At 42.6% G+C, this 22,269-nt stretch overlaps 1 protein-coding gene and 1 pseudogene across 4 annotated transcripts in view; one reads left to right on the plus strand and one right to left on the minus strand.

The window, feature by feature from the left end:
• LOC111966116 (integrin alpha-5-like) overlaps window positions 1-13,526 on the plus strand; it is an 87,601-nt pseudogene extending 74,075 nt beyond the window's left edge.
• A 2-nt stretch (window positions 13,527-13,528) lies between these two features.
• LOC111966719 (rap guanine nucleotide exchange factor 3-like) overlaps window positions 13,529-22,269 on the minus strand; it is a 45,579-nt gene continuing 36,838 nt past the window's right edge. For 3 of the 4 annotated variants that reach the window (XM_023991598.2, XM_023991600.2, XM_023991599.1), the window contains 9 exons: window positions 20,265-20,390; window positions 19,010-19,191; window positions 16,510-16,600; window positions 16,336-16,386; window positions 14,888-14,975; window positions 14,729-14,793; window positions 14,532-14,586; window positions 14,375-14,446; window positions 13,529-14,251 (listed from right to left, as the gene is read on the minus strand). In XM_023991598.2, the coding sequence (XP_023847366.1) occupies window positions 14,133-14,251; window positions 14,375-14,446; window positions 14,532-14,586; window positions 14,729-14,793; window positions 14,888-14,975; window positions 16,336-16,386; window positions 16,510-16,600; window positions 19,010-19,191; window positions 20,265-20,390 (849 nt within the window). In that variant the 3' untranslated portion in view covers window positions 13,529-14,132. Of the gene's footprint in view, window positions 14,252-14,374; window positions 14,447-14,531; window positions 14,609-14,728; window positions 14,794-14,887; window positions 14,976-16,335; window positions 16,387-16,509; window positions 16,601-19,009; window positions 19,192-20,264; window positions 20,391-22,269 lie in introns of those variants that run through there. The other variant, XM_023991601.2, reaches the window with a different exon arrangement.

The following is a 22,269-nucleotide window of genomic DNA, read 5'->3' on the forward strand; positions in this document are numbered from 1 at the left end:
CCCACCAGGCTCCCTCAGACCCCAGCCACCAGCTCCCTCAGCCGTCCCCCAGACACCCAGGCCCACCAGCTTCCCTCAGCCCCCCAGACCCCAGGCGCCACCAGGCTCCCTCACCCCCCCCCCCCAGACCCCAGCCCATCAGGCTCCTCAGCGCCCCCAGACCCCAGGCCCACCAGGCTCCCCAGACCCCCAGACCGCAGCCCACCAGGCTCCCTCAGCATTCCAACCCAGCGCCCACAGGCTCCTCAGCTTCCCCAGACCCCAGCCCCACCAGGCTCCCTCAGCCCCCCCCAACCCCAGCCACCAGCTCCCTCAGCCTCCCAGACCCCATGCTCCCTCAAACCCCCCCAGACCGCAGCCACCAGGCTCCTCAGCTTCCCCAGACCCCAGGCCACCAGGCCTCCTCAGCCCCCAACCCCCCCAGACCCAGCGACCCACCAGCTCCCTCAGCCCCCCCCCCCCCAGACCCCAAGCGCCCCAGACAAATACACCATACAGCGCAATACACAAGGGGTGGAACAGTGGCAAAGGTACCCACAGGACAAACAGAATAATATTAGTCTGAGGAGAGATTAAATAGCATTAATGAAACAAAAATATTTCTAAACACACCTTTAGTTTACAAAGTTAAACAGATGTATTTTTTCTTCATAATAAGCAGGAGTAATATTCTTAGATCAGAATGACAGCAGACTGTACTTCTATCCATGTCACTAAAGACTAACAGAAACAAAAGACAAATTTAACTAGAATGGCTTATCTTTTCTCCCCAACCCACCTGGGGGAAGGGGAGTCCTGTCTACCACCAAAGCACTAACAGTCAGTTTTTGGAGGTTTACAACGAAAGCGCCCAGCTCCCATGATGAGGATTTCATTAAGATTGTGTATTCTAAAAAAGTGGGCGGGTTTCAGTGGTTGGGCAATAATGTTGGATGGCGGTGAGCGTCGACTGCGTGCTGCATTTTTTGTTTCATGACATTCCCTCAATCTCTTTCTAATTGGAAGCAGCCCTGGATAGGGATCATAACATTGAGCTCTTTGTTATATTTGTTTGGCCTGCAGTATGGCCTGCAGAGTTAACGTTGCCTTTACTTATTTTATTTTTTGGGGTATTGAAAATCATACACTCTGCATTTCAATATACCCCAGTATACCGCCCAAGCCTACTATCCACCTCCTCCCTCTCTACTGACCTCTGCACCAGTTTATAATTCATGCATTTAGCTAACTATTGTTAAATTAAGCCTGATAGAATGACAAATTACCTTTGTTTTGTAGCTGTTTGGTTTTTCTTGGTGAGGACAGCAATAATAGATTGAGCATGGCATATCTCAAATCATGGCATATCTTATGTCATCTGTTTAGCATTAATACTCTCCCTCTCTTCCCTCCTCTTTCCCCCTCCCCCTCCCTCTGTCTAGTCCTGCTCTAACGTGGAGTGCTGGACACTGCAGTGTGATGTGGGTCTTCTGGAGAAGGGGACCAGCGCCATCCTCAAATTGCGCTCCCGCATCTGGGCTGAGACCTTCATCGAGGTACAGTATGTGTGGACTGGAGATCAAACCAACCACTCTGCATAGTCAAACACACATTACTTGTCTGAGTTGCTGGGCCGAAGAAAACTATACAGATGATCTAGGACCTACACACACAATTGCTCCACAACACACCTTTAAAGTGGTAACTGGAACTTTTAGCAACATACAATCTGTTCACATTACACCCCCAGGAAGATATTACACCTTACCCCCATGAAGAATATTACACCTGTACCCCAGAGTACCTTACCCCAGGAAGAATATTACACCTTACCCCCAGGAAGAATATTACACCTTGCCCCCAGGAAGAATATTACACCTTGCCCCCAGGAAGAATATTACACCTTACCCCCAGGAATATATTACACCTTACCCCCAGAAGAATATTACACCTTGCCCTCAGGATATATTACACTTCCCCAGGAATAATATTACACCTTACCCCAGGAAGATATACACCTTGCCCCCAGGAAAAAATTACACCTTGCCCCAGGAAGAATATTACACCTTCCCCCAGGAAGACTATATTACCCTTACCCCAGGAAATATTACACCTTGCCCCAGAAGATATTACTAACCTTGCCCTCAGGAAAAATATTACACCTTACCCCTCAGGAAATATGTACCTACCCCCAGAAGAAATTATACCTGCCCTCAGGAATTATTCACCTTGCCCTCAAGGAATAATATTACACCTTACCCCCAGAGAGAATACTTATACCTTGCCCCCAGGAATAATTACACCTACCCCCCTTACCCTCCCCCCCAGGAAGAATATTACACCTTACCCCCAGGAAGTATATTACACCTTTTTTTATAAAATCTGAGAAGCGAGCACTTACATCTGGTCAATTTCATGTTTTCATACTTTCATAGAATGTTTGGGAATGACATAGAGTAAGGCATTTGTGAAAATGTAAATAGCAATATAGAATGGGAAAGCTGCCATGCGTTTGGACAATTMATAGACATTGCAGTAAATATAACCTAATATAAAACAGTCTTGTCCAGGGTTGCGTTCAGTACGTTTTTACGTTCTGGAACGTTCAATTGAATGTAAACGGTGCTGTTCTGAACGACCAGTTGAAAAACGGGGAGGTTGTGGGTTGGGGAACYCTGTCAGCATGGTCACTGCCCTTTAAAAACATCACTCATTGCTTCAAGCCACACCCACCAAACGAAAGCAAACGTACCTCAGTATGTTCAAGAACGTACAATAATGTTTTTGGGAAACGTGTCATTCAGTACAAACCGTTTCGCAACGTAGAAAACGTACAAGGGAATTGAACACATCTCAGGACGGGACTCTACACAGACCGGTGCGCCATAGCCAATCAGAGCTACAGTTGGCCTATATGCAAATAAGCCATTTTACACACGGGCCTGCCATCATTCACTTTGTACTGGATTATGTATTTACAGGCAGTAGCAACAGCGCTACTTTAGATCATTAGGAAGCATTTGCCAAAAGCCACCTGAATGGATTTCTGCAGAAATACCACGGGAGTCCTCTTACATTTGGGAACTCTACAGTCTTATTGATCAAACAACCATGAACAGGTAGGCTCTCTCTCCCTTAGACAGTTGCCTATGATCAACAACTGTTAGCCAGAGCGAGATGTGTTAAAATCTAACGAGGGAACAGTAGATAAACCCTCACAAAATTACACTGATAAATGATGGGGAATAGTAGCCTGCTCGCCCTTCAGCAGCTTGCCTGCCAAAGCATGCTTGTCCCAACCAATGGCGTATAATAAACCCTGGGTTGCTSATACTATGCATTGGCCATTGAGAGGCTTTGAAGCCACTGGTCGGCCATATTGGCACTTCCTAGTCCTCCATATGGATTTTTTATTTATTTAACTAGGCAAGTCAGTTAAGAACAAATTCTTATTTACAGTGACAGCCTACCAAAGGCAAAAGGCCTCCTGTGGGGAAGGGGGCCTGGGATTAAAAATAAATACAATATAAGTATAGGACAAAACACACATCACAACAAGAGAGACAACACAACACTACATAAAGAGAGACCTAAGACAACAACATAGCAAGGCAGCAACACATGACAACTTAGCATGGTAGCAGCACATAACACGATACAAACATTATTGGGCACAGACAACAGCACAACGRGCAAGAAGGTAGTCAACAATACATCACACAAAGCAGCCACAACTGTCAGTAAGAGTGTCCATGATTGAGTCTTTGAATGAAAAGATAAAGAGATAAAACTGCCCAGTTTGAGTGTTTGTTGCAGCTTGTTCCAGTCGCTAGCTGCAGCGAACTSAAAAGAGGAGAGACACAGGGATGTGTGTGCTTTGGGGACCTTTAACAGAATGTGACTGGCAGAACGGGTGTTGTATGTGGAAGATGAGGGCTGCAGTAGATATCTCAGATAAGGGGTAGTGAGGCCTAAGAGGGTTTTCTAAATAAGCATCAACCAGTGGATCTTGCGACAGGTATACAGAGATGACCAGTTTACAGAGGAGTATAGAGTGCAGTGATGTGTCCTATAAGGAGCATTGGTGGCAAATCTGATGGCCGAAATGGTAAAGAACATCTAGCTGCTCGAGAGCACCCTTACCTGCCGATCTATAAATTATGTCTCCGTAACCTAGCATGGGTAGGATGGTCATCTGAATCAGGGTTAGTTTATCAGCTGGGGTGAAAGAGGAGTGATTACGATAGAGGAAACCAAGTCTAGATTTAACTTTAGCCTGCAGCTTTGATATGTGCTGAGAGAAGGACAGTGCACCGTCTAGCCATACTCCCAAGTACTTGCATGAGGTGACTACCTCAAGCTCTAAACCCTCAGAGGTAGTAATCACACCTGTGGGAAGAGGGGCATTCTTCTTACCAAACCACATKACCTTTGTTTTGGAGGTGTTCAGAACAAGGTTAAGGGAGGGATGAATAGAATTCTACAGTATTTCAACAACAAATTACTTTTTTWATTTTTATTTAACTAAGTCAGTTATGAACAAATTCTCAATTAAATGTTTCAAGGACAAAATTACATTTATTTAAGTATTGTCTGGTTGTAGTGGGGACAGTAACAGAACTCTCTAAAAAGAAACTTGAAGGAAAATGCTWTTATATTTATTTGTTTATGTTTAGCTCACAATATAATTTCAAAGTATGCATTAAGGTGTCTGTAAAACAATAAACGTGTCAAACTAATGTAGAGATTAATAAATGCATTTCTATAGTTTCTAAAATATTGGTTCCAAGATGGCTGGGAGGTGGCTTCAATACAGCGCTCCCTGTCAATCATCCAGGGTAATCCAACCCACGTTTTGACAACTGAATGGGAACTTGCCTGCCTGCCCTCCCATTTGATTGACAACAAAGAGAGATGCCAACTGTGGATGAAAGTCGTTCAAGTTCAGCATAGCTAGCTAGAAAAGTGATTAACAGTTCTTGCTAGCTAACCAAATTACACCTGCATCTCTAGTTGTAGCCACCCAAAAAATTATATGGTAGGAAAAAGTCGGCCATTCACTGACTCGTCCAATGACATGATATCCTCCCAGCAGCTAGCTAGCTAACATTAGGCACCATGCTTTTAGCTTGCTAAATAAATAGCTACTGTACATAAACAGACAAGCTAGCCTATTAGCCACGCTATGACTGACTTGTGGTCATTGGCCTTTTATAGTTTGATTCTGCTGACATTCCCAGCCTTAGTTACATTTGTGTTTTTTGTCAAAAATATTGAGTCAATGAAACTGATGCAGTGCATCCTGAAGGGCTGGAGGCAGCAAACAATGTACCAGGCCAGCTTTACAACATGATAGCAATATTTGTTGGACTACCAAGAAATGTATTGGTGAATTAGCTATATTAATCATGCATTGAACTGCATCCATCTATTCTGCCAACAATGCTTTACTTGACATCATTACATTTTTTGTCAAATAGAAGCTATTATTAAAACCTCTTTATAAAGTTGGTTTTGTAGCATAAACTGAGAATTTGATATTTGTGACTGATATTCTGATTGTCTGTTTGTTTCATATCTGCAAAGTAGCTAAAACGCTGTCTGTTCCACTTTAATTAGGTCATCAAAGAATGGATCTTAGTCAGGTTCAGATGTGGAGATGAAAGCAACCGCCAGAACTACTGGTCTTGTCTCCTCTCAAACTCACTACACATGTAGACAGTTTCTACCAGATGACAATGGCACTGACAGCATGAGACGGAACGTCTCAGTTTGTGTTCTGTCTGTAGGCCTATCTGTCTATTCACATAGCTGTCTGTGTATTTTCTCATGTCAAGATTTGGCTGAGTATAAGCAGAACTATTCCTTTAAGTAGCTATACAAAGAAAACACCAAGAMTTAAAACCTCAAATTGGAGAGTGTCAAATATGAATGACCAGTCAGACTCACACACGTGATTGTATTGATGTTTGTATTAAGACTCAGATATTTGGTGAAAATAAACGGAAAACAGTAGCTTACAGAGTGAATAATTAAATTGTAATTTCAATAGTTCTGTGAGCGTATCGTTTGTGTGTTGGTCTAGTCTCTGTATTAGGTATAGCAGAGCTGGAGGGTATCAGTCCACAGAAGCCGTTGTGCGAAAGACCTTAGTCGGGGGTTAGTTGGGGGGGAAATTTATTAGTTGGAGGTAACGCCTTCTCATAGGATTGGAATGTCAGAGGGGTTTTGTGAGAAGAGCCAGCCGGTCTGAGGTTCATCRGTCTCTGTAGCACATTACTGCCTCCTACTGGACATGAGTCAAACAGGACTCATCACTAGTCCACACATGGCCAGCACTCGTACAAGTTGCAGTTTGCCTTTCAAACACTCCTACACAAATTATTTGAAAAATCACAATGGATATCCAATCTGATCCTGTTTTGTTTCCGTTCTCAGAGGGCATACAAGGGGTACGCGCTGGAGTGCCTGGCAAGGTTCAGCGTGGTCAAGATGCCCTATGCCATCTTGCCCAAGGAGGTACCGAGTGGATCTAAAAAGGTAGCTGTATGTTCAGTGCACTCATGTCAACAAACTTCTCTATTTTAATATTGTATTGTTAGTTTTGCATTACCATACAGTTAGTGGTTAAATTGGGATTTGGGAGGTGGGGTTTCTAGACTGGGGGTGTGCCCGGGAGGATTTAATATAGTAGCCTAAACAATCTATACTGACAAAAGCACATCACAGCATACTACAGGTTGTGGAGGGACCATGTGAGGAGGATATTATTTTCGTGCACAGAATGTGATGAGCTGAACAATTGAATAGATAGACAACCCTATAGTAAAATAGTTTAACTTTGCTGTTGCTTACTTGTGTTGGTAAAAAAATAWAAATATATATTAGATAATTCGAAATTCGCAAAACCAAAGTTACAGGGTCTCAGCTCTGCCTGGATCTCATTTGGATCATAGGTGTTGGGTCTCGGACTCGGTGGGATCCGGCCTAACTTAACCCCTGTATATAGTATGCCCATGTTTCATTCAGCAGCTGTTGGGAAAATGCAGGAAGCCTGGAATCGAGGCTATTATACAATGCCTTCGGAAAGTATTCAGACCCCTTGACTTTTTCCACATTTTGTTACGTTACAGCCTTATTCTAAAATTGTATTAAATTGTTTTTTTCCTCATCAATCTACACACCACCCTATAATGACAAAGCAAAAACTTGTMTTATTTTTTATTTTTGCTATTTTATTCACAATAAAATACTTATTTACATACTGTAAGTACTCAGACCCTTTACTCAGTACTTTGTTGAAGTACCTTTGGCAGTGATTACAGACTTGATTCTTCCTGGGTATGACGCTACAAGCTTGTCACACCTGTATTTTAGGAGTTTCTCACATTCTTCTCTGCAGATCCTCTCAAGCTGTGTCAGGTTGGATGGGGAGCATCTGCACAGCTATTTTCAGGTCTCTCCAGAAATGTTAGATCGGGTTCAAGTCCGGGCGCTGGCTGGGCCACTCAAGGACATTCAGAGACTTGTCCCGAAGCCACTCCTGCATTGTCTTGGCTGTGTGCTTAGGGTTGTTCTCCTGTTGGAAGGTGAACTTTCGCCCCAGTCTGAGGTCCTGAGCGCTCTGGAGCAGGTTTTCATCATGGATCTCTCTGTACTTTGCTCAGTTCATCTTTCCCTCGATCCTGACTAGTCTCCCAGTCCATGTCGCTGAAAAACATCCCCAAAACATGATGCTGTCACCACCATGCTTCACTGTAGGAATGGTGCCAGGTTTCCTCCAGAYGTGACGCTTGGCATTCAGGCCAAAGAGTTCAATCTTGGTTTCATCAGACCAGAGAATCTTGTTTCTCATGGTCTGAGAGTCTTTAGGTGCCTTTTGGCAAACTCCAAGCGGGCTGTCATGTGCCTTTTATTGAAGACTGGCTTTCGTCTGGCCATTCTACCATAAAGGCCTGATTRGTGGAGTGCTGAGAGATGGTTGTAGTTCTGGAAGGTTCTCCCATCTCCACAGAGGAACTTTAGAACTCTGTCAAAGTGACCATTGAATTCTTGGTCACCTCCCTGACCAAGGCTCTTCTCCCCCGATTGCTCAGTTTGGCTGGGCGGCCAGCTCTAGGAAGAGTCTTGGTTGTTCCAAACTTCTTCCATTTTTAAGAATGATGGAGGCCACTGTTTTCTTGAGTTTCAATGCTGAAGAAATATCTTCTTACCCTTCCCCAGATCTGTGCCTTGACACAATCCTGTCTCGGAGCTCTACGGACAATTCCTTCGACCTCGTGGCTTAGTTTTTGCTCAACTGTGTGCCTTTCCAAATCATGTCCAATCAAATTGATTTGCCACAGGTGGACTCCAATCAAGTTGTAGAAACATCTCAAGGATGATCAATGGAAACAGAAGGCACCGGAGCTCAATTTCGAGTCTCATAGCAAAGGGTCTGAATACTTATGTAAATAAGGTATTTCTGTTTGACTTGTAATAAATTAGCAAAAATATATAACCTGTTTTTGCTTTGTCATTATGGTGTATTGTGTGTAGATTGCTGAGGATTTTTTATTTATTTAATCCATTTTAGAATAAGGCTGTAACGTGGAAAATGTGGAAAAAGTCAATGGGTCTGAATACATTCAGACCCATTGAGTCGCTGTAAGTGGAGGTCATGACTAAATGTGCTCCCCCTCTTCAGGTGGTGACCCCATTGGTGTGGAACAAACAAGACAGCCAATACTCTGTGCCCTTGTGGATCATCATTCTGGCCATACTGGCTGGGCTTCTGCTGCTGGCACTGCTCATCTACGTCCTGTACAAAGTGAGTGGTCAGGATAGCGGTGATGTTAATGTCCGGCAGAGTGGGCAATTCCCATCTCTTAATTTCCCATATTTTCCTTTAGAACTTTATTTTTAGAATGTGAAATGTCAGAATAATAGTAGAGAGAATGATTTATTTCAGCTTTTATTTCTTTCATCACATTCCCAGTGGGTCAGAAGTTTACATACACTCAATTAGTATTTGGTAGCATTGCCTTTAAATTGTTAAACTTGGGTCAAACGTTTCGGGTAGCCTTCCACAAGATTCCCACAATAAGTTGGGTGAATTTTGGCCCATTTCTCCTGACAGAGTAACTGAGTCAGGTTTGTAGGCCTCCTTGCTCGCACACGCTTTTTCAGTTCTGCCCACACATTTTCTATAGGATTGAGGTCAGGGCTTTGTGATGGTCACTCCAATACCTTGACTTTGTCGTCCTTAAGCCATTTTGCCTCAAATTTGGAAGTATGCTTGGGGTCATTGTCCATTTGGAAGACCCATTTGCGACCAAGCTTTAACTTCCTGAYTGATGTCTTGAGATGTTGCTTCAATATATCCACATAATTTTCCATCATCATGATGCCATCTATTTTGTGAGGTGCACCAGTCCCTCCTGCAGCAAAGCATCCCCACAACATGATGCGGCCACCCCCGTGCTTCACGGTCGGGATGGTGTTCTTCGGCTTGCAAGCCTCCCCTTTTTCCGCCAAACATAACGATGGTCATTATGGCCAAACAGTTGTATTTTTGTTTCATCAGACCAGAGGACATTTCTCCAAAAAGTATGATCTTTGTCCCCATGTGCAGTTGCAAACCGTAGTCTGGCTTTTTTATGGTGGTTTTGGAGGAGTGGCTTCTTCCTTGCTGAGCGGCCTTTTAGGTTATGTCAATATAGGACTCGTTTTACTGTGGATATAGATACTTTCGTACCCGTTTCCTCCAGCATCTTCACAAGGTCTTTTGCTGTTGTTCTGGGATTGATTTTCACTTTTCGCACCAAAGTACGTTCATCTCTAGGAGACAGAACGAGTCTCCTTCCTGAGTGGTATGATGGCTGCGTAACTGGGGCCCATTGGTGTTTATACTTGCGTACTATGTTTGTACAAGATGAACGTGGTACCTTCAGGCATTTGGAAATTGCTCCCAAGGATGAACCAGACTTGTGGAGGTCTCCAATTTGTTTTCTGAGGTCTTGGCTGATTTCTTTTGATTTTCCCGTGATGTCAAGTAAAAGGCACTGAGTTTGAAGGTAGGCCTTGAAATACATCCACAGGTACACCCCCAATTGACTCAAATGATGTCAATTAGCCTATCAGAAGCTTCAAAGCCATGACATCATTTTCTGGAATTTTCCACGATGTTTTAAGGCACAGTCAACTCGTGTATGTTAAACCTCTCACCACTGGAATTGTGATGCAGTGAATTATAAGTGAAATAATCTGTCTGTAAACAATTGTTGGAAAAATGACTTGTGTCATGCACAAAGTAGATGTCCTAACCGACTTGCCCAAACTATAGTTTATTAACAAGAAATTTGTGGAGTGGTTGAAAAACGAGTTTTAATTACTTCAACCTAAGTGTGTGTAAACTTCCGACTTCAACTGTACATCTGGCTGGAGAGACATATGAAGATTTGAGGTGTTGAATGATATGATATATTTAGTTCCAACTTTGATAACGTCATCTTTCTTCCTCCCAGCTTGGCTTCTTCAAAAGGTCGCTACCCTACGGCACAGCTATGGAGAAGGCCCAACTCAAGCCCCAGGCTGCGTCTGAGGCCTAAACACCACATAGAAAGGATTAAAACAACCTATTTTGTTGTCACAGAACCAAAGAAAGCTAGAAACCCACATGATTGCAATGGAGAAATGTGGTTAATTTTAACGTCCAGAGAGGATTAGACTGCAGTTGAAGAGGGAGGGGAGGAGGAGGAGGAAAGACCACTGGAACTCCACTGTACTGCACTAGAGGAAGAAATACCCAAAGAACTCCAAACCAAATGAATGTTTTTTATTTAATATATGTTTATGTTTGTTGTCGTCGGGCTGGGGTTGATCACCAAGCTGAACTTCAGTGTCACAGTCAGACAAACTGGCTTTAGACTTACTGATCCTATTTGAGTCCAAGACTAGTGACTACAGAAGAAGAGGAGCAGCCTATGGAAGCCCTTGATTCGATCAAGGAAGATGCTTGGTTTCTCCCTGCACATCTTTTAAAACAGCTTTGTTTTTAAAACAGCTTTCTGTTTTACTCTTTTTCAACTGCCTTCATTTTGGTGCTAAAAAAGTGTGATCACTGCTTTAAAAAGGTATATGATGGTGTTGAAGGGGACTGAATGCATCTCCCTTCCTTTTTGTAGCTATTAAAGACATCTGATCTGAGATTTTCCCAACCGAAGTTAGAAACATGCTTTCTGTTCAGGGCACCAGAGGAGCATGTTCACCAGAGGAGCATGTTCACCAGAGGAGCATGTTCACCAGAGGAGCATGTTCACCAGAGGAGCATGTTCACCAGAGGAGCATGTTCACCAGAGGAGCACAGACAGAGGATGTCTGTCTCGTGCCTCCATAATCTACACCTGAGCTGTTTACCTATCCACATTTCTACCAAACATGTTTTTACAGCCAGTCTTTTGTTTAATGTAAGTTCAGTTTAGCTCCAGTAATGTTCGGCACGTACAAACTCCTGTACTGACAAAATAGCTTCTTCAGCCTCAGAATGGTGGACATACAGTGCTTGGTCCAGTTGTTTTGCACTCAAAGGAAATATACTGATGTCTAACAAGATGCCAAAAACAGTCAGGATACTGACGGACTGATCTTCCTTTGGGTTTGACTTGACCATTACTGATCACTTTGTTGATCCTGTATGTTTGTGTTCGTTCTGACAGATGAAAGCATTGCCTCAAAGTTGACTGGGACTTGACTGGATCCATCCACCATGGGCCTGTGAGATAGATCCCACAGAGCTTGAAACACTCTGGTGCCAGTACTCTGTCTGGTGACTTGTAAACAAGTTTTTCCAGACTTTGCTTGTGCTGTAAGAGGCAGTATGGAAATTGGGTTGAAGCAAAGACCATCCAGGTGTATCCACAGCCTTGGTGTGTAATGATGTCTTGAAGTCAGTACATTACTATGTTGCCAACAGAGATCAGGGAAGCTGTAGTACATACAATCTGAGTGGGTTGCTTGCAGGTCAGGGCTCACTCCGGTGAGTGTCAGGGAAACGGCCAAATATCCGGTCCCTACACATTTCACCTTGATCTTGTAGTGTGCTAGGAGCATCTTTGCTCTGGTTTGTTTTTATTTTATTTGATGTCCTTATGACAACAAAAACTGACTGAGTACCAGAAGCTCTCACATCACGATGCTGCAGCTTCACCCATGGACTGAATTTGTGGGGCTCATTTATGTCATGTAAATAGGTTTTGTGTGTGTGTCGGACTGCCTGTGTTTTCATGTGTTGATGTTCCTGTCTGTTTTTTGTTGTTGTGTGAATCAGAGAGATCAATCCCATTGCTAAGTCCTCTCCTTTCTCTCTTGCATCACTAGGGAACGGTAGACTTGTCCAGCAGTAATGCTGATCATTGCATCACTTCAATCTGTACTCAGGATGGGTTGTGACTGCCTGATTAGAGTTTAGGACAGTTAGGACCAGTCCAAGTCCATGTTAAGTCAACTTATCTCAAGTCTGAATCAGGCCCTTAATGCAATAGAGAGACTGCAATGAAAATGCGCATGCATACACAGTAAAATCAGTTTGCCTCTTGTAAAGGGATAGCAACTGGGCATTGGTGGGGAAAAAATGGTTTGTACGTGCAATATTATTATTCACTCTGGTTGATATTGGTTTTAGTTTTTGCAGTAGTTTTTGAATTTTCTTTCATTTTGTTCCGGAGGGGTTGTGTTAAACCAGGTGTATCTAACATCTAATGATGAGTCTGTGTTAAAAACCATACAAAGTCTGCTCCCTATGGTCGGATGGGGTATTGTAAAAAACGATTGGTCTGTTTCTTTCCCCCTTACATTTTTCCACTGCACGTATTCACCACTTTTACATTTTGCTCCACTGCTATAACTAGCCAATGTTTAGTATCACTATTTCAGATATCAGTGGTAAAAAATACATCCATCAAACCTCCTGAGTTGAACTCGAGTGGGCATGTGTGATAATGTATGTTCAGTTCAATTGTATCACCTATCCAAACGCAGCCATAATGCTACACATCTGTTTTCACTATTTCTTTAGAATGCCCCCTAGCTCATATTGGTGATTTAATCCACAAGCTTTATCAACACTCATGGTGCAAAGACTGCTAATGCCACTCAGTGGATTCATTTAACATGTATCATATTATTTTTAACAGTATTTGTATGATATTGTTTTGAAAAGTATATGTCTGATCGTAGTGTCCAGACTGAAAATGTCAACCTAGTATTATTTATATTGAAAGAGGATGTTTTAAACAGAATCCTCTGTGGTTACAGTAGAAGACTACACTGGGTTTATCCTTGTTTTCTCAATGCTTTCTAGGCCCCATTTTTTTTAAATCTCCTTTTTACAAAGTTGTAAATATTTCTGACGAGAATATTTTTTAGATCCAATTGAAAAAAAAMATTTGAAATTTACTCTCCCCATATTGGGGAGACTTTCTGGGAAGATGMTTTAGTCTTTTAGTGATCATTTGTGTCTTATTATACGGTTTGCATTTCAATTAAAAAAATGACATGCTTTGATTGAATACACAGTTCTGAAAATAATTTATTTAAAAAAATAAACTTGCCCCTGGCATGAAATGTTTTACACATTTGTTTATGCGGTTTGGCAACAACTGATTGCTCAACAATTTATTGTTCATTATAGTTGTATTACAAAGTGGAGAAAAATACCAAAACAGACACCATAACTAGGAGCTATAGCACAGAACTATTGTGCTTTTAGGGCACTCACTTGTAAAACCATAAGCTTATCTTACAAATGATCGTATAAATAACAGATAATGCCAAATGTATATACTTATTCCTCAGGTTGCAGCGCCGCACAGTCCTATCAGTAACAGTGTTCGGTGAGGACAAACAACTTATCTGGTAAGACGCTAGAGGTCACTAAAGTCAGATCCCTCCTCAGGTTCTTGTCCTATTGATGAGTAGTCCAACGAGCTGCTTCTCTTCAATGCTCTCTGTGTGATATTGAACATCCCCACAGTCCTCCATTCCTGACACCAGACATGTACATGAGTCTATAGAAGATCTTGCATGTGGATTAGTATGACCATGGAGGTGTGTATTCCCCTGCCAACCTCTGATTCACAGGCTGTAATATAACAGTCTTTATACACTGGTTTGGTTCAGCGCTCCATTGCTCTGGACAGTTGTGTCAGTTTGTGCTGGTTGTTGATCACTTCAAAGTTCTGAACATAGTGGCGGATGTTGCTAGGATTTCTGAGAGGGGGGGATTGCTCGGAATCTGGACAAGAGACAGGAAGATATGTGCAAAAAAAAAAATGGAAGCGCTACATTTACTTAATATCATTTGAAGGTCTCAGAATGGAAAATGAGTGTTGATTTTTGTAGATAAGGCATAGCTTACATGTGGACACCCRAATGGAAGGCGCCTCCAGAAACATTCTGTCTGTAAGTCCCTTCTGAGGTGATGAAGGCACTGCAGGACAAAGAACCATAGAGAGTGAACACCCTGGCACAACATTGTCCCTTCTTATCCCGTCCTTTGTATTTTGTTTTCTTACCGTAAGGCGTGCTTCTGCACTCTCGAACTATCTTCACTGTCTTAGCAATCAAGCGCTGCAACGGTGAAACAAGGTAGCTTATATAGCCAATAGTTTACAGACACAAAGAGAAGACAACTTAGGTAAGGGCTGAGGGATGGTAATCTCCAGCACATCTACAGGATGTGAAAGTATAATAGTTAGGCTAGACAACTCACCATTTTCTCAAAATTGACCAGTTTGTCCGTGTAGTTCTTGTTTCCCTCATGGATGAATGTCATGTCTAGAGGTAGGTACAGTTGGTGAACGGAACGACGTACTGGTTCAGTATAGGGTCATGTTACGTCTGTCACAAGAGGCTAAGAAAGCATTATTACCTTTGAGTAGCAGGGGCATGAAGGGGATGTAGGGAGGACTGAGCTTTGCCACAGCCAGTCTGTACGCTCTGTGATTACGTGACGGATCCTGACACATTAACAGAAATAAAAACAATTCGCCATTAGTTATAGATTAATATAATTTTATTGGTCAATTGCACACAAGGTCCATCCCAAATTAGCTTTAAACCCAACCCCTTCGTAAGACACACGTGCATTTTTTKGGGGGAGAGGTGCGGGAGCCTGCCACACTGGTTGCTGGCTTGCCTCGCTAACCGCTAGGCTACCTGCCGCCCCTACTTATATGCAAGTTGACATTTATTGGGATAAATCTTGTCCCGGAGGCAGACCTGAGCGATTTCCACTAGATGGGCCAGCTGAAAAGTCAAAATTGGCTATACACAGAATATACAAACTATTAAGAACACCTGCTCTTTCCATGACCGACTGATCAGGTGAAAGCTATGATCCCTTATTGATGTCACTTGTTAAATCGACTTCAATTAGTGTAGATGAATGGGAGGAGACAGGTTAAAGAAGGATTTTTTTGCCTTAAGACAATTGAGACATGGATTGTATATGTGTACCATTGAGGGTGAATGGGCAAGACAAAATATTTAAGTGCCTTTGAACGGGGTATGGTAGTAGGTGCCAGGCGCACTGGTTTGTGTCAGGAACTGCAATGCTGCTGGGTTTTTCACACTCCACAGTTTCCTGTGTATATCAAGAATGGTTCACCACCCAAAGGACATCCAGACAACTTTGGGAAGCATTGGCRTTAACATAGGCCAGCATCAATGTTCCCTCTAAGCTGCGCGCCACTCCCCCGGGACTGCCGCGCAGAAGAAATATCAGCCTGTGCAGAGAAGCACGAGATTTAACTTCACTCAACTTTATAGAGTTTTCCCCGTTAGTTAACACAAATAGACCTTTGTCGTATATGGATTTGTGCCATTCACTTTGAACTGGACTGTTTTTACAGCATTAGCGGTCGTAAATAGATGCACTTGTTTTGAGATCAAAGCGAGAGATACATGTAGTGACGTTGTACATTTTGTTCATATCCTTTGCTTGTTAGTGAGTTATTAGCCCAGTTATAGATAATTTGTAGTCAGCAATGGGTGAGTGATTGCTTCCTACAAGAGCACAAAATGTGCTCTTTGCTTTTTTTGTCCCAATTTAAGRTTAGGGTTAGGCATAAGGTTAGCAGTGTGGTTAGGGTTAGGTTTAAAACCAATAAATGCCAACCTGCTAATTATATAGGAAATATATCTATTGAAAACATGTTTACATATTACAATAGGAGGAAAACATGATTCATACACACATTGGAAATTAAGTGGAGGGATTGTCAAGTGGCCTGTGATGTCACCAGTCATTATCAATGACATACAATGGAACACTGTTATATAGCTAGCTTGTAAGTGCGCACACATTAACTCACTCACCATTAACCTCTCGTATGCACAATAGACCCTTTTCGTCTTACTCGGCACTCTCTGTCAACAACAACAACAACTGTTACAACGTCTCCTCTGATATCCATTTCACATCTCTTATAATCAAATCAATTGTTAGAAGCGATAATCAAAATGTAGGTCATTGTCCCCAGCAGACCTCACCTCCCAGGTCTTGTAAAGTCTCTGTACAGCACTGTTACTCAGACCAAACATCACTGCAAAGAACGAGTTCAGGTTCTTCTGCTCCTTCAATCTGAAACAGGAAACAGTCAGTAACAGCTGTGGGCAGACTAAACATGTGCATTATCTAAGTGATTATTTTATCACTTACTGGCAAAATATCTGATCTGATTGGTCAAAAGACCAATTAATAGCAAAAGATCAGAATAGGTCTGCCTGTGTAAATGAAGCCTTGGTGCATCAGTGACCACAGACAGAGTGCCATCCTTTACCAATATTTTATAAATCAGTTTAACTGGATATGAATATATATATATTATAGTCTGTTATTGTACAAAATTATACTGAGTATAAGAAACATTAGGTACACTTCCTAGTATTACGTTGCGCACCCCCTACAGGGATGCTGGCCCATGTTAACTACAATGCTTCCCACAGTTGTGTCAAGTTGGCTGGTTGTCCTTTGGGTGGTGGACCACTCTTGATACACACAGGAAACTGTTGAGTGTGAGAACCCAGCAGTGTTGCAGTTCTTGTCACAAACCGGTGCACCTTGCACCTACTAACACACCCTTTTCAAAGGCACTTAAATCTTTTGTCTTTCCCATTCACCCTCTGAATGGCACACATACACAATCAATGTCTCAATTGTCTCAAGGCTTAAAAATCGTTATTTAACCTGTCTCCTCCCTTTCATCTATAGTTGTGGCCAAAAGTTTTGAGAATGACACAAATATAAATTTTCAAAGTCTGCTGCCTCAGTTTGTATGATGGCAATTTGCATATACTCCAGAATGTTATGAAGAGTGATCAGATGAATTGCATTTAATTGCAAAGTTCCTCTTTGCCATGCAAATGAACTGAATCCCCCAAAAACATTTCCAATGCATTTCAGCCCTGCCACAAAAAGACCAGCTGACATCATGTCAGTGATTCTCTCGTTAACACAGGTGTGAGTGTTGACGAGGACAAGGCTGGAGATCACTCTGTCATGCTGATTGAGTTTGAATAACAGACTGGAAGCTTCAAAAGGAGAGTGACGCTTGGAATCGTTGTTCTTCCTCTGTCAACCATGGTTATCTGCAAGGAAACACGTGCCGTCATCATTGCTTTGCACAAAAAGGGCTTCACAACAGGAAAGGACATTGCTGCCAGTAAGATTGCACCTAAATCAACCATTTATCGGATCATCAAGAACTTCAAGGAGAGTGGTTCAATTGTTGTGAAGAAGGCTTCAGGGCGCCCAAGAAAGTCCAGCAAGCGCCAGGACCCTCTCCTAAAGTTGATTCAGCTGCGGGATCGGGGCACCACCAGTACAGAGCTTGCTCAGGAATGGCAGCAGGCTGGTGTGAGTGCATCTGCATGCACAGTGAGGCGAAGACTTTTGGAGGATGGCCTGGTGTCAAGAAGGGCAGCAAAGATGCCACCTCTCCAGGAAAAACATCAGGGACAGACTGATATTCTGCAAAAGGTACAGGGATTGGACTGCTGGGGACTGGGGTAAAGTCATTTTCTCTGATGAATCCCCTTTCCGATTGTTTGGGGCATCCGGGAAAAAAGCAAGGCCGGAGACGACAAGGTGAGCGCTACCATCAGTCCATCAGTGTCATGTCAACAGTAAAGGATCCTGAGACCATTCATGTGTGGGGTTGCTTCTCAGCCAAGGGAGTGGACTCACTAACAATTTTGCCTAAGAACACAGCCATGAATAAAGAATGATACCAACACATCCTCCGAGAGCAACTTCTCCCAACCATCCAGGAACAGTTTGGTGACGAACAATGCCTTTTCCAGCATGATGTAGCACCTTGCCATAAGGAAAAAGTGATAACTAAGTGGCTCGGGGAACAAAACATCGATATTTTGGGTCCATGGCAAGGAAACTCCCCAGACCTTAATCACATTGAGAACTTGTGGTCAAACCTCAAGAGGCGGGTGGACTAACAAAAACCCACAAATTCTGACAAACTCCAAGCATTGATTGTGCAAGAATGGGCTGCCATCAGTCAGGATGTGGCCCAGAAGTTAATTGACAGCATGCCAGTGCGGATTGCAGAGATCTTGAAAAAGAAGGGTCAACACTGCAAATATTGACTCTTTGCATCAACTTCATGTAATTGTCAATAAAAGTCTTTGACACTTATGAAATGCTTGTAATTATACTTCAGTATTCCATAGTAACATCTGACAAATATCTAAAATACACTGAGGCAGCAGACTTTGTGAAAATGTATATTTGTGTCATTCTCAACTTTTGGCCACGACTGTACACTAATTGATGTGGATTTAACTAGTGACATCAATAAGGGATCAAAGCTTTCACCTGGATTCAGCTGATCAGACTATCATAGAAAGACCAGGTGTTCTTAATGTTTTGTATACTCAGTGTAGTATACTGTTCTATGTGGATAGTTACTCCTAAGATAACCTAATAATGAATCTACACTTTACAAGGTAAGCTGTGTTTTAATTTGCCACTCACACGACGGCTATCTTGATGAACTTCTTGAGCAGCATGGCTCTCTTGACCAGGTCAGTACACAGACACACCTCCGTCACCACCCAGTACTGCACCTCGTTGAAGCGATGCACGAAACGCTCCAGGTTAGCTGTGGTGGCACCCGGGAATTTATGTCGCCCAAATATATAGTAGACTAATTCCACCTGATGGGAGAGAGATATTTATTTACCATCCATATGTACTGTAGCGGACTAATCAAAAGCTACTTATATGGACCTGAATAGTGTATATGAAGCAAACATCCAATGGWCTAAGGGCTCGATTCAAGCCGTAGCGCTGAAGCACTGCGCTACAGCGCGATAGTAATGTAAACTCAAGACTGCATTCACGGTAAATARGTTGGCCCAATTGGAAATTACCTTCACATTTAAATAGTGCTATAGCGCTGAACTTCAGCAATACAGATTGAATCGATTTTGCATAACATTTGAACCTGACTTGAACTTGATTTCCTTGGCAAATTGCCCACTGGGCACAGACGTCAATTAAGCATCTATTCTATGTTGGGTCAACGTAATTTTATTGAAATGATGTGCAAACGACGTCGATTCAACCAGTGTGTGCCCAGTGGGAAGCGTATTGACCTCAATGGGAAAACCTGGTTAAATGAACGTTACATAAAGAGGCGTATGTGTCAAATGAAACACGTGGCTGATACATCAATTGAGGAGATGGTCTGATGTCTGATATGATGCTGCAGTAGCAGTTATCAGATTGAAGATGTCAGAGAAAGGATAACTTATAGACATGCCTGAGTGACAGACAGACAGACAGCAAATCCTTTAGCCCCATTTATACCTGGTGCTAACATGCGTCCTGTGTCCTGTAAAATGTCCACATTCTGATTGTTGTCACTTTTTCAGACAATTAAAAGACACATTGGGAACTGACTGTGATTCGATCTTACAAGTGTAAATGGACAAGATCAATTCAGGACGAAGGATAGATGCTAGCACGGAGACAGCTCACATCTGAGTAACCTTGCCTCGTTGCACTAGCTACCTAACAGAGTGCATACACACGTGAGATAGATGTCATGCCCTTAAAGACCTAACATGCCCTTATCCAGGGATACTCAGTTTCTCCACTTTTAACTTTTGTCCTGCTGGTCCCAAATCCATAACTTCCACTTCACAATATTGGCACAGCTCTGGCATGGCCTCACCTCGTTTCCTTCCTTACCTCGTTTCCTTCCTCACCTCGTTTCCTTCCTYACCTCGTGCATGGCAGTAAACAGTTCCCAGTCGTAGTTGGTGAGCTGGCTGGCGATGTCCTTGGGACACATCTGCTCCCATGTGTCCATGGTGCTCTGATCAGGACCCTGCTGCTCCTTCAGGGGTGTCTGTGAAGGTGCCAGAGAACAACCATCCAAAATAATGCCATGACATCATGATACTGGACCTTAGGGGGGAATTCACACAAAAATCTACAGTATGCTCTGGGTGTGTTGTTGTCTGATTCACCATGTAGTGTAGATATAGATAACTTGTAGCTACAGTATGTTAATCTATGCACACATGAGCAACTATAGATGCATTATCTAGACCAGGTATACCCAAACTGGGGTATGCGTACCGCCAGGGTTACGCGCAATGCTGTCGGGGGTACGCCAAAAAACAACAACTAATTCTACATTTGTTGTTAGCCCAGCTAGCATGGACACGAACAGTTGTGAATCTGATGCAGTCGAAGAGCTACTGCCCCCTTTCCTGGGGAAAGCACCGAACAACAGACAGGGACATTGGACCATCGAAGAGGCGCAAATATGATGAGACCTACATTGATTTGGGGTTCACTTATATTGGGAGTAGTGCCTTTCCTCAGCCACAGTGTGTTATATGTGCAAAAGTACTATCTCACAACTCGATGAAACCTTCACTCTTGCACAGACATWTAGAAACCAAAACATTTAGAAAAATAAGACAGGAGTTTTTTGAGAGAAAATTAAGACGACTTTCAAGTAGTAAGACATGTATAAAAGCAACAGATACCATTAATAAGAAGGGGCTAGAAGCGTCTTATATGGTGAGCTACCGAGTGGCTAGGACAGGCAAGCCCCATACTATTGTGGAGGACTTTATTCTTCCTGCTGCCGCAGATATGGCTGGGACAATGTTGGGGGAAAAGGCCCCAAAAAACTATACAGACGATACCTTCAAACAACACTGTTTCACGATGCAACAGTGACATGGCGGGAGATGTTTTGAAACAATTACTGCTTCGCATACAAGCCAGTGAATTCTATGCGTTACAGCTGGATGAGTCAACAGACATGGCGGGCCTGGTACAGCTGGTATATATCCGTTACATTTATGGGGGGTCAATTAAGGAAGACATCCTCTTCTGCAAACCAGGACAACAGGAGAGGATATTTTTAAAGTAATGGCTTTGTGACATCAAATGGACTTGTGGTCAAGATGTGTTAGTATACACTACCGTTCAAAGGTTTGGGGTCACTTGTTTTTGAAAGAAAAGCTAATTTTTTTTGTCCATTAAAATAACATAAAATTGATCAGAAATACAGTGTAGACATTGTTAATGCTGTAAATTACTATTGTAGCTGGAAACTTTTTTTTTAAATGGAATATCTACATAGGCGTACAGAGGCCCATTATCAGCAACCATCACTCCTGTGTTCCAATGGCATGTTGTGTTAGCTAATCCAAGTTTATCATTTTAAAAGTCTAATTGATCATTAGAAAACCCTTTTGCAATTATGTTAGCACAGCTGAAAGCTGTTGTTCTGATTAAAGAAGCAATAAAACTGGCCTTCTTTAGACTAGTTGAGTATCTGGAGCATCAGCATTTGTGGGTTCGATTGCAGGCTTAAAATGGGCAGAAACAAAGACCTTTCTTCTGAAACTTGTCAGTCTATTCTTGTTCTGAGAAATTAAGGCTATTCCATGCGAGAAATTGCCAAGAAACTAAAGAGCTCGTACAATGCTGTGTACTACTCCCTTCACAGAACAGCGCAAACTGTCTCTAACCAGAATGGAAAGACTGGGAGGCCCCAGGGCACAACTGAGCAAGAGGACAAATACATTAGTGTCTAGTTTGAGAAACAGACGCCTCACAAGTCCTCAACTGGCAACTTCAATAAACAGTACCCGCAAAACATCAGTCTCAACGTCAACAGTGAAGAGGCGACTCTGGGATGCTGACCTTCTAGGCAGAGTTGCAAAAAAAAGCCATATCTCAGACTGGCCAATAAAAAGAAAAGA

This window comes from Salvelinus sp. IW2-2015, linkage group LG7 (assembly GCF_002910315.2).
Source record: "Salvelinus sp. IW2-2015 linkage group LG7, ASM291031v2, whole genome shotgun sequence".
Lineage (NCBI taxonomy): Eukaryota > Metazoa > Chordata > Actinopteri > Salmoniformes > Salmonidae > Salvelinus > Salvelinus sp. IW2-2015.